The 12,022-nt window shown below is 34.7% G+C and overlaps 1 protein-coding gene across 1 annotated transcript; it reads right to left on the reverse strand.

Moving 5' to 3' along the window:
• Positions 1 to 2,998: 2,998 nt before the first annotated feature.
• Positions 2,999 to 11,380, reverse strand: EMB2421 (FAD/NAD(P)-binding oxidoreductase family protein). The gene is made up of 11 exons (XM_079013057.1): positions 11,135 to 11,380; positions 10,591 to 10,673; positions 10,349 to 10,484; positions 9,779 to 10,263; positions 8,492 to 8,539; positions 8,204 to 8,378; positions 5,148 to 5,260; positions 4,543 to 4,639; positions 4,207 to 4,429; positions 3,933 to 4,092; positions 2,999 to 3,555 (listed from the first exon to the last, which is right to left on the reverse strand). Exons 1-11 carry the CDS (start codon positions 11,334 to 11,336, stop codon positions 3,157 to 3,159), a joined length of 2,121 nt encoding a protein of 706 aa, XP_078869183.1. The 5' UTR covers positions 11,337 to 11,380; the 3' UTR covers positions 2,999 to 3,156.
• Positions 11,381 to 12,022: the final 642 nt, after the last annotated feature.

A 12,022-nucleotide genomic window follows, 5' to 3' on the forward strand; every position in this document is an offset into this window, starting at 1 on the left:
GCCGAGAATGATGGTTGTGGTTTCGTTTTGTGTTCGGTGTGGACTGCCGACTCGCTTCTATTCATGACGGGGCTGTGTGGGTTGATGCACGAATAGGAGTTTGTTTCAGATCGTGTTTGTGTGTGGATGCTCGACTGGGAATCAAGAGAATCGCCGCCACCACCTCACGGTGGCGGCTGTCACCACAATCCGTCACTGATGCCGCTATGTGTGTATGTTGGTGCGTTTGTGTTCATTGTTGTTGTGGGAGGGTATCGTGTGGATGTTTAGATAGCCGGAAAAGCCACCACCACCACCGTGAGGTGGTGGTTGCCACCGTGTACCACCATCGGCCACCATAAAGGTGGTTGTGTGTGTGTATGTTTATATTAGTATGTGTGTGCTATTGTGTTGTATATTGTAAGTGATGCCCAAAATAATAATGAAAATATCAAAACCACCACCGTATGGTGGTGGCCGCCGCCTCCTGCCGCCACCAGCCGTCGTGTCGGGTGGCGGTGTGCTTCGTTGAGTTCGATTCGTTTAGGGTGCTTGAAACCCTAATGGACCTTGTAAGCCCTAATGGACCCTAATTGACCCGATAAAACCCTAATGGGCTTAATGATTTTCAAATGGGCCTAATAGGCCCAATAAAGCCCTAATTGACCTAAAAGCCTAACAAATTGATAAATGGATTAGTATTTGGTTTGGAAAAACCCTAATGCCAATAAAACCCTAATTTGGGGAATTAATCGGGAATTATTTAATAACTTGAGATATTAAATAATAATCATTGGCAAAAATGAATCTAAGCAATATTAGACTTAAGGGATTAAGTCCTTAAAGGATTATGTCCTTAATGGGTTAAGTGAGAAACACTTAACCTTAATTGTCATTTTATGTGAAACCACATTTTCACTTAGGTTTGTTGTTGGGCCTTTCTTTTGGGCCTTGAAAATTGGGTTATTAATGGGTCATCCAAGATCAAGCAAAGGGACTAGAATAATTAATGGGCTGGGAGGTAAGGCCCATGTGGGGAGTTGGTCTCAATTTGGAAAATTGGGCCATAGTTTAGGCCTTAATGATTATATCTTATTGGGCCATTAGAGTGTCAAATGTTGGACCGGAATAAATGGTTGGGCCTTTGAATAAGACCTTGTAAAGGCTTGGGCCCAATTTGGAAAATTAGGCCATATGTTGGGCTTTGATTTTTGGTTTGACTTTTGGGCTTATGGATTGGACCTTAGGCTGGAATAAAGCCAAGCTTAGGGTAATGTAGTAATTATCCAAAGTATGTATTTATGGTTATGTAGTGGAACCCAATTATTAATTGGGTGATGTTTTGATGTTGACAGTTCGGGAACCTGTCAACCAGCACTGGAGTTTTATCTGCAGGACTTCAGCAGTGTCAGGTGAGTCTTCTCACCATACCCATGGGTCTAAGGCACCAATGCCGGCCCATTATGTGTTTATGGTATATGTGTTAGCCATTATGTGCTTGTATATGATGTGTGATCTTATGTTTGCATGAAGACCTCGGGGGGAGCCCGTGGCATTGGATGTAAGACCATGTGGGGTAGTCCATGGCATTGGATGTAAGATCATGTGGGGTAGCCCATGGCAGTCCTAGGTAAAGACCATGTGGGGTGACCCATGGCATTGGATGTAAGACCATGTGGGGTAGCCCATGACAGTCCTAGGTGAAGACCATGTGGGGTAGCCCATGACATTCTTACAGGTTTTGTATGCATGGCTTATATGTTACATGTAGCTTCTATAGCTAGCAAGATATGTGATACAGGTAGCTTTTGTAGCTAACAGGATATGTGATATGTGGATTGTGTGTGCGGTATGCTCTGGGAAACTCACTAAGTTTTGTGCTTACATGTTTTGTTTATGGTTTCAGGTACTTCATTTTAAAGGAAAGGAGTCGGCTCGATCGCAGCGCATCACACTATGTTTTCCGCACATGAGATCTTTGGGATTACACTCTGATATTATTTTATGATGAAATGCTTGATTATTGACACATTGGTTTGACATGAGATATTATTATGACTGTTTTATACTGATGGTTTTATGTATAATAATGTATTTAAAAAAGAAATTTTTTGCCTGAATTTTTGGGATGTTACATTCTTATTACTACAAATTCATTCTATTATAGATATTAACTATCTACCCTTTGACGCATTAACCCCAATGTAGTATAGTCTCGAAAGCATACCATACCGATGTAATCAGATTTTGGTTTATCTGATTTAGTTTAGTTTTTAATATAATTTTAAATTGATTGTAATAAAATAAAGATTCAGTTTAATCGTTTTGGTTTACAGGATAAACAAAACAAAATTTTAATTATGAGTTTTTTTTTTTTAAGATAAATAGTTGGTGAAGTAAATCAAAATTACTCTAAATGGTTTAATTTAGAAAAATCATCAGAAAAGTCATAAATTTTGATCATATTATATCTCTGAATTTTTATTTATGAATAAGCCCAAAAAAACGGTAACCTAGTACAATACTCATTTTTGATAATATATATTGATTTTTAAGAATTAATCGTAAATAAAAGACCAATGATAACTTTTTTATGTAACCAAATTTTAGGAATTTCTCTAAAGATCTCTAAAATTTGCTATAAAATAATCCAAAATTTTCTTACACCCCGACATAACTACTACCAATTTTTGCAATGGCCCGATACGAAATTCACTAGTTGCATGAAACTGGCTTTTTATCAGACCCGAACTATTAAAAGAAATAAAAAAACGATTTTTTATATACGCTAAAAAATACATTATTATGAAAATCAAAACGGTTCTTCATAATACAAAATTGTTTATAGTAAAGAAATCATTGGGATATTTTATAGCAAAATTTTATGCCAACATGACTGGATTTGTCTTTTTCTGTGGATATAATCAATATGATTACGAAAAATAAATTTAACAACCAAAAGTTGATCAAAACAACAAAATATTAATTAATTAACCATAAAGTTATTAAGAATCAACAATTTATTAAATACCAATAACATATAAACGAATGTCAAAATGTACACGGTCAGCTTATTTATTCATATCCTATCATTATCATATTCTTATCAATAAACATATAACCGACATTTACTTTAAACAGATACAGATACAGATACTGATACAGATTCTCTACAAACTATGATCCTACAATCGCTTTGAAAACCCTTTTCATCTCTTGTCTAACATCACCAACCACAGCCGATTTGACACACCAAGCGATATGATCATCGGGCCTAACCAAAATGGCGCCTCTATGTGTCATTTTACATATATCCCACCACGATGATGAACTTAATGGTGATCTAACCTCGACAACATCTACATAGTTTTCCCATGGTGCTAATGATGTTTTGGTTCTTGCATCTCCATCAACTAAACCGTTTGGCCACATCACACAAACCTTAACTACAATCTTGTGTTCTTTGGCGACTGTTAGTGCAACATGAGCTAGGCGATAAGATGAATCTATTGGCGCGATTATCAGAAGGAACTCCAGTTTGTCTACGGATATAAGATCCAATGTGGAAATTGTCGCCTAAAATAACATTATTGTGTGGATATGTTTTGTTAAATCATGTTTTTACACTATTTGAGGTGCATGTTAAGTTAATTACTCTTTAGCCACTAACTATTTCCATTTTACTATTTAACTGTTTTTACACTATTGTCGGAAAATTTTCTTCACATTGTGGCGTTCACATCGATAACTTTATTAAATTCAAAGTCTATTTTAATATTATATATAAATAATTTGTAATCAGACTAATCCCAATTAATGTTTAGTGACTAATGAAGTAAAATTAAATGTCAAGGGACTTAAATTACCAAAAGGGCAATAGTTGGTGGCCAAATAGGGAAATTAGCAAATTGGTAATAAAATTTAGGACATAATTAAGTAAAAGAGAAACATACCTCTTTTGTTTTAAATTGAGTCAACACCCTAATATTCATATGAGGCAACCTTGAGCCAGAATCTGCTGAAGGAATATACTCCCGCCTACGTCCACCTGGCGGCTCTGGCCCACGTCCACCTGGCGATTCAACCTCAGGTACCAGTGCTCCTTCACAGTACCTAAAATGAACTTTCTTTGTCTGAATAAAGTGGTGTATGGATAAATGATGTTTTAAAACCGAGGGCAAATTTGTCAAAAGTTGGGGGTTAATGGGAAACACATTTTTTGTATACCTGAAACCTAAATCTTCTGCAGGGAATTGTAATTGAAGGCTTTTTCCTTCTTGAAAAATGCGTTTTACTTTAGAAAGCCTAGAAGATCCAAGAGGATTGTTTTCGTTTAAGATTAAATCTGAGAGCTGTGCGCGACCAATACTGAAAATTCCATTTAGCAGAGTCTTCTGTAGTGTCGAGGGTAAAATCGTACTTATTGAAGTGTTATTGATAGCTTGATGTACTACAAATTGTTTAAAAAAAAAAAAAAAAAAAAAAAAAAAAAAAGTGAATTGAATTGAATTGTATGTTTGAGAGTAAAAAAGAATTGAGGTTTGAATTTTGAATTTTGAAGACCTGAATTTGCAATGGTTGGATCGAGACCAAGTGCAGCAGGAACTGCCATTGCTGCTTCAAAATTTTGGATGCTGAGGGCAGTATTGAACAGTGCTATCTGCCACACTCAAAAAAAAAAAAAAAAAAAATCATGTTTGGCTTCTAGATTTCTGCAAATTGAATATTAGTGAGGGGGGGTGTTTGGTTTATTGAATGTTTTTGGAAGCTATGGAATCTGTCAAAGGAATTGGAATTTGAATGGCAAGAAACGGAATGAATTTGATAATAGAAATTGAAGAATATTAAATTTGATTTAACTTTTAATATTTTTTGTTTTTGTAAAAAAAATATACCACTGATTTTTTTTAATTTAAATGTATATTAGATATAATGAGGGTATTTTGGTCATATGATTAAAAAAATGAATTTCCTTCCACCCACCCCTAATAGAAAAAAGGTGAAATCCATAAAAAATGGAATTTGAAGGAATCAGAATCCAGCAGGCGTTTGGTTGGAAGGAAAATTCATTCAAGGTATTTTAGATATTTAACAAATAGTTAACCTTCTACTTAAAGTGTGAGTGTAATTGTTTAAAAAAAAAAAAAAAAAAAAAAAAAGTAAAGTACCGGTCTACGCTCCATCTCATAAGTGGAAAGAAAAGACATTGGAGCAATACTCTTCATAACTGCACTCAGCTTCCATGCAAGGTTATGAGCATCTTGAATTCCAGTATTCATCCCTGAAATTAATTTAATCAAAATCTTATTAATTCATATTTCCAATTCTACCCATAGCCGATTAGCCATAGCCCACAATCCGATTTACTAAAACAAGAAAATACCAAACTAGTGTCTGGTTAGATGGAATTGGACGAGTGGAATGGTTCATTACATTGGAATATAATTGGTTGTCTGTTTTGCCTGATAGTGGCTATAGTATTGTATACCTGATTTACATTTCACATGATGCTAATAAAAATTGTCAGATTAACAACAAGTGTATGTAATAATAGCAAAATAACACAAAACAAGCAATAACTTATTCCAAAAACTTTTATACATTAAAAGCGTATCAGATTCAGTCTATCCATTTTCCATTAATTTCACGCATTAACAATCTAGAGTTCCCAACAACACGTTTACTTTCCTCAACAATATAACTACATAGCTCATGCTTAGGCTCTGGGCATAACCTTTTTAACTCAATCAATGGATCTCTCACCACATAACAATTATTATAAATTTCCCTTGCAGGCTGTACATGACCCCACCAAAAATCCGATAATGCCATCTTTAACACTTCCCAATAATCTAAATCCCTATATATCCTAATTAAACTGCTCCCTTTTGGAGTCCACACATAAAAATCCATCCAATCACAATCCAAAACCCCCATCAATCCTTGAGCTTGTGGAATAAAATTATATGGAACTTGAGTCCATGGGTAACCCTTTCTCATATCACCCTTATAAAATGGACATTTTATTTCTAACACCCCTCGGTAAGGCAACCCGTAAACCTTCTTGTCTATTACCCCATCAGGAGATGCTGCAAGCCAATTCCGATTCTGATTCTGATTCTCCCCGGAATTCAAATTCCGGCTAACATGGAAATCAGGAAAGATAACGGAATTCCCGGTTATACGTATGTATCTTCTGAGTGCTTCCTCTTCTTTGATGTTATTCCAACAAGTGGAGAGGTTTCCTGTGAAGGGTTCCACAACACCTATCTTTTCCAGCCAGAGTTGGACTCTTCTGTTTGGCCAAAAGCCAATAGCTTGTGCAAAAGTGCTTGCAGTTAACTTACACATTCTTTGATCTTGCCAGTTTTTAAACCTGTGTTTAAGACTGGATTCAAGAATCGGGTGACTTGAGGTACATAAAGATTTTGTTGTACGATGCAAATGTGCAACAGCTATGATGTGAGCAACCGTGACAACAAGTTGGAGACTTCGAGATTGGAGATGTGATTCATGAAATCTGAAATGCTTGCTCTTGTTGTTACCTGAGTTAGAATTATGAAACCCTTAGTGCAATTTCGCTATCAAAACCATTTTTAGAAACAACTCCATAGAAAAAATGGTTAATTTCATCAAAGACCTAATACTTTTACACTTTCTTTGTTTTAGACCAATACATTTGTTTTTAACCAATTTAAACCACACGTTTTCCTTTTTTTTTTTTTGTTATTTGGCTCCTCCCCAGCGTTTGTCTCTACGTCCCCCATGTCACCACCCCTTCACCCGTGAAAAGAGTGGCGAAGCATGTTTTTTTTTCTATGGAGTTGTTTCTAGACGTGGTTTTGATAGTGAAATTGCACTTAGGGTTTCATAATTTTAACTCAGGTAACAACAAGCACTTCAGATTTCATAAGTCACATATCTTATCTCGAAGTCTCCAACTCGTTGTCACGGTTTCTCACATTGTGGCTGTTACACACATGGATCGTACGACCACAACTTTATGTACCTCAAGTCATCTTCATCTGCAAATAGGGTGGAGTAGATGAAATGCATGTGATATGAGAAAAGGGTAACCCATGGTCTCAAGTTCCATACAATTGTATTCCACAAGCTCATTGATGGGGGTTTTTGGACTGTGATTAGATAGATTTTTATGTGTGGACTCCAAAAGGGAGCAGTTTAATTAGAATATATTTAGGGATTTAGATTATTGGGAAGTGTTAAAGATGCCATTATTGGATTTTTGGTGGGGTCATGTGCAGCTTGCAAGGGAAACTTATAGTAATTATTAAGTGGTGAAAGATCCATTGATCAAGTTAAAAAGCTTATGCCCAAAGCCTAAGCATGAACTATGTAGTCATATTGTTGAAGAAAGTAAACGTGTTATTGGGAACTCAAGATTGTTAATGCGTGAAATTAATGGAAAATGGATAGACTGAATCTGATACACTTTTTGTGTACCATTGGTAACAAGTTTTTGGGATAAGTTATTACTTGTTCTATTTTATTTTGCCATTATTTTATACACTTGTTCTTCTGGCAGTTTTCATTAGCATCACGTGAAATATATATCATGTACACAATACAATAGCCTGATAGGGGTTCACTTCAGACTTCACTGAAGGGTGCTGACAATCCATATTGAAGCAATTTGATTTAGTCGAGGATTCTAGATCTTGGTTGGCCTAAAGCATCCATTGGTCGAGAATGATGAAGCTGCCAGTGTCATGTAATTGAATGTTTTGTTTCCCCTACCCCAGTTAATTCAATTCAAAGGGAAGGTGTTATAGTCTTATAGCATCCTACTTTCAGTTGTCTTGGGTAGATTTCATGTGTAAAGGACATCATGTCTCGTAGTTTGATATTTAGATAGCCTATTTGACTACTTATAAGTTATAATTTCAAGATCTTTTTGATATGTATGCCAACGCTTTGATAACTACTTTGTATTTGAATGTTTAGATTTTTGATGTATAATGTTGTAGCAAAAAGAAATGAAAGTAGGACACTATAGTGTTAGTGCATGTGTTGGTGCCATAACACGAACACGACACAACACGATGTCATGGTTTAAATCGGTAAAAAAAAAAAAAAAAAAAAAAGTTTTGGTCTAAAACGAAAAAAGTGTAAAACCATCAGGTCTTTTATGAAATTAAATACAATATAGTAAATTTCATTTCAATTAAACATGGTCATGCAAACAAGGATGTTGTGTACGTACCAAAACCGCCAGCTGGAGGAAAGCGATGAGCGGCATCACCAGCAAGTATTATCCGGTTGCCACAAGCAAGATACTTTTCAGCAACTTCAGCATGCATCACCCATGGCTTTATGTCTACCACATTAATGTCTTCCACCTCTCTCCCAACCAATTTCAATATTAACATCTTACATGTCTACAACAAGTTCAAAAAAAAATCTCTTTAGATTTAGATTAACATTAGCTGCTATTAAAACTAAAGATTGAAATCATGAAACAAACTATAATGAGGAAAGAAAACTAAAGTACCTCAGATGTGAAATCCTCAAAATTCTGTTGTGGTGGATAAAATGGTGTCTGTAAAAAAGTACCAATGAAATGAATACAATTTTTTGCATTTAGATACTAGAGCTATAAAGTGAGGAAAAGTAAAGAAAGGGGGTTGAAATGTTACATGCACAAATATTGATGTATGTACTTCTGTTGCTTTGTTTATTATAACACCCTAATTTCAATTTTTTTTTTCTATTACAGAATTGTAGTTTGAAAACCCTACCATATTATAGCAATGTCATACAAATAAAAACCAAGTTCATTGTTTTATTTGGTGGATTTCTCAGAGTAAAATGTAATGATAAGAACAAAAAAAATTGCAAGTAAATGCAGTAACTGGGTATATTTTAAGTAGTAGGATGCCTTAATAAAGAAAAAAGTCAAAAACTGAAAGCATGATGCTGTAATGGGAAGATCATAGGTTGAAATGGAAATTTTTATCAGAGAAATAAATTAAATACCATGTGTTACTATCTTTGCATTTAGATATTAAAACTATAAAAGAGGAAAAATTAAAAGAGGGGTTAGATGCAAGAAATATCAAGTACTTCTATAGTTCTATTGCTTTATCTACTATAGCATTCTACTTACATTTTTTTTTCTATTACAACATTGTAGTTTGAAAAAATCTACCCAATTATAGCATGTCATCCAAACACAGAATTTTCACTGTGCTAATTCACTAGATTTTGCAAAGTGTAATGTCCAAATTATTAAGAAAAAAAAAAGGATAATCTTATAAAAGACCTTATATTTTGTGTTCTTTTCTGGATTAAACCTCAACTTTATTTTTTCATGAAAAAGACCTTGCATTTTTTCATTTTTCCGATCTTGCCCTTTTAGTCGTTTTTCTCTAAAAAAAAGTTGTAAAATGTGAGGGGCTTTTCAGGAAAAAACTAAAAAGTCGAGCATTTATTTGGAAACATTCAGAATGTTGAGGGTTTTTGTTTGGAAAAAAAAGACAACATTGAGGGTTTTTTCGGAAAAAACGAAAAAATATAATGTCTTTTTCATGAAAAAAAAAACAAAGATGAGGTTTAATCCGGAAAAAACACAAAAAATAGTCTTTTATGAGACTAGCCCTAAAAAAGGTGAAAGTATAATGCTATGATTCAGGTAGATTTTTCGAAGTCCAGAGCCTTGATAAGAAAATTCTGAAAGTATAATGCTGTATAACAGGAAGAAATGAAACTAGGATGCTATAACACAAGGATAAAGGAAAGTATATTGCTATTGCTATGAAAGGAGTCAAATTGGCAAAACCTGCAATACGAATTCTCCTTGCTTCAAGTCATGAGCAACAAGAACTCCAATGGCTCCAGGATTGAAAATAAAAAATAACATCCCAGGTTTCTCATACATCAAATAGTGTCCAAGTTCTTGACTAACAAAATGGACACTCACAAGCTTTTGCATGTCTTTTTCACCTCTCAATTCTATTCCAACCAGATTTCTCACTGTACTTCCTGCACCATCTGCACCAATTAAGAACTGACATGGGATCTGCTTCTCTGTTTGTTTCCCTTCCTTTAAAAAAGATGTGGTCACATTGATGAAGTCATCAGTTGCATCAATAGATACACAATTGTGTCCCATTAGTATCTCCCTTTCCCTCAAGGGTCTATCATCCAATGACCCATGAGTACAAATACTAAAACCATTTGTTTCTAGTTGTTTCAGTAGCAATGCATTCAGTTTGTATTGTGAGAAATGTGCCACAGATACTGGGCTCACACTCTGATCAAAATCTGCATACATACAAGAGAATAATTAGTAATCACAATACTAACAAGTTAATATAATAAGATTATAAGAATAGCATCAATGAGGTACCTTGAGTTTGCATATGGTCTACTGATCCTATAGTAGAACCAGTCAATGATGTGCAGTATATGAACTTCCTCCAAAGCTCTACAGGTGGTTGACACCTTTGAATCTCCTCTGCTAATCCATCTAATCTGCGAAAAATCTGACAAGTAAATCTAGATCAAATACCTACCCATGTTTAATGATGCTTCAACTTCTTTAACAGTTTAACTACTTATTTCACTGGTTGAATAGCATAAAATACAAACCTCCATAGATCTGTTGTTGATAAAATGTGCTTGTGGATGTTTGGAGAAGGTCATGCTTCTTTCCAAAACTGCACACTTGACACCTACAGGAAGATCAAAATCAAGAAAGCATGAGGCATGCTGATTCCAGTTTAGAGAAAAAGCAAGAGTTATAGTATAAATTTGCTATCAATCAGAAAATGATTACTCAAATAACTAAAACTCCATTCACAGGAATGTGGAGACCTAAGTCAACGCGATCAATAATTTTTTTATGACAATCAGGTCACTGAAGTTCCTCAAAAAGGAAATGTTGCATTTTCAGAGAGCAGCAGCTATGAATTAAACTGTATTCATCAAAATATCAGGGCTTGAACTTCAAATATCTTAGTACATATCAAACATGTAGTCTCCATTTTCTGGCAAACAATGATCAGCACCATTGACAAACTCAAGAGATGAAGTGAATACTTTCGTAAATCAAATGCTTTTCTAATTACATATACATCGACAAGAATATGTAACAAAAATAGTAATTCAATACATGTGCACCACGAAAGAATACCTAATTTGGTAAGAAGAACAGAGAGAACAAGTCCAACGGGACCAGCGCCGATGATCAAAACTGGCAAAATCGAGTCATTCTTCGAGAAATTTGACGATAATTTTCTCTTCTGTATATATTCGCATGAATGCCTTCTATGATTTGCATATTTTGTAAGAGAAAATCTATTAAATCTCCTACCTGCAACTCCTAAAACCCCCATTGCATAACAACATACGGAGGGTTTAGAGTTTAGTGAGACCAACCACCCCATATGAGCTCGCTCTATTTGGCTTTGTTTTTCTTTGGCGAAACAACATAAATGGTCCCTGTACTTATAATACTTTGAGTTTAAGGGCCTTAACTTTTATTTTATCTCACTTTTGCCATTGTTTAGTATATTTTATGTATATGTATAGTTCAAATAAAAAGATTGATATGGATATAGAGCGTGTTTGGCAAAAGTAGTTGTTAGCTGGAAACGGGTAGCGGGTAGCGTGTAGCAGGTAGCTGGTAGCGGCAAGTTGTAACTTTTATTTGTTATATGAATGTTTGGCAAAAGTAACTGGAAGCTTTTGAAATATATAAAATTACATAAAAAAACAATGGATTAAAAATAAATAAATATATAAATATATTTTTAAGGGTAATTACGGAAATTGATTTCAAAAGCCCAGAAGCATTTTGTTAAACGCTACATGAAGTAACTTTTAGAATCGGAGCGTTTTGTTAAAACTAAAAGCTAAACGCTCGTACTGCCAAACGAAGTTTTTTGTTTAACTAGAGCATTTTATCAAAAACTAAAAACTAGAAGCTTCCAAACGCTTCCAAAAGCTCCATGTCAAACACGCTCATAAACTCTATTCGACATGAATAGCAAATGATTAGTTTTAGCAAGCTTCTAAATAA

This window comes from Lactuca serriola, chromosome 8 (assembly GCF_051521515.1).
Source record: "Lactuca serriola cultivar US96UC23 chromosome 8, Lser_US96UC23_V15, whole genome shotgun sequence".
Taxonomy (NCBI): Eukaryota; Viridiplantae; Streptophyta; class Magnoliopsida; order Asterales; family Asteraceae; genus Lactuca; species Lactuca serriola.

Bases quoted from the DNA above. Each gene is read 5' to 3' on its own strand.
- EMB2421 (XM_079013057.1), bottom strand. From the start codon at position 11,336: ATGGGGGTTTTAGGAGTTGCAGGTAGGAGATTTAATAGATTTTCTCTT. The intron at 10,264-10,348 runs GTACCTCATTGA...GTATGTATGCAG, and splicing joins AGACCATATGCAAACTCAAG to ATTTTGATCAGAGTGTGAGC. The intron at 8,379-8,491 runs GTACTTTAGTTT...AACTTGTTGTAG, and splicing joins TTGAGGATTTCACATCTGAG to ACATGTAAGATGTTAATATT.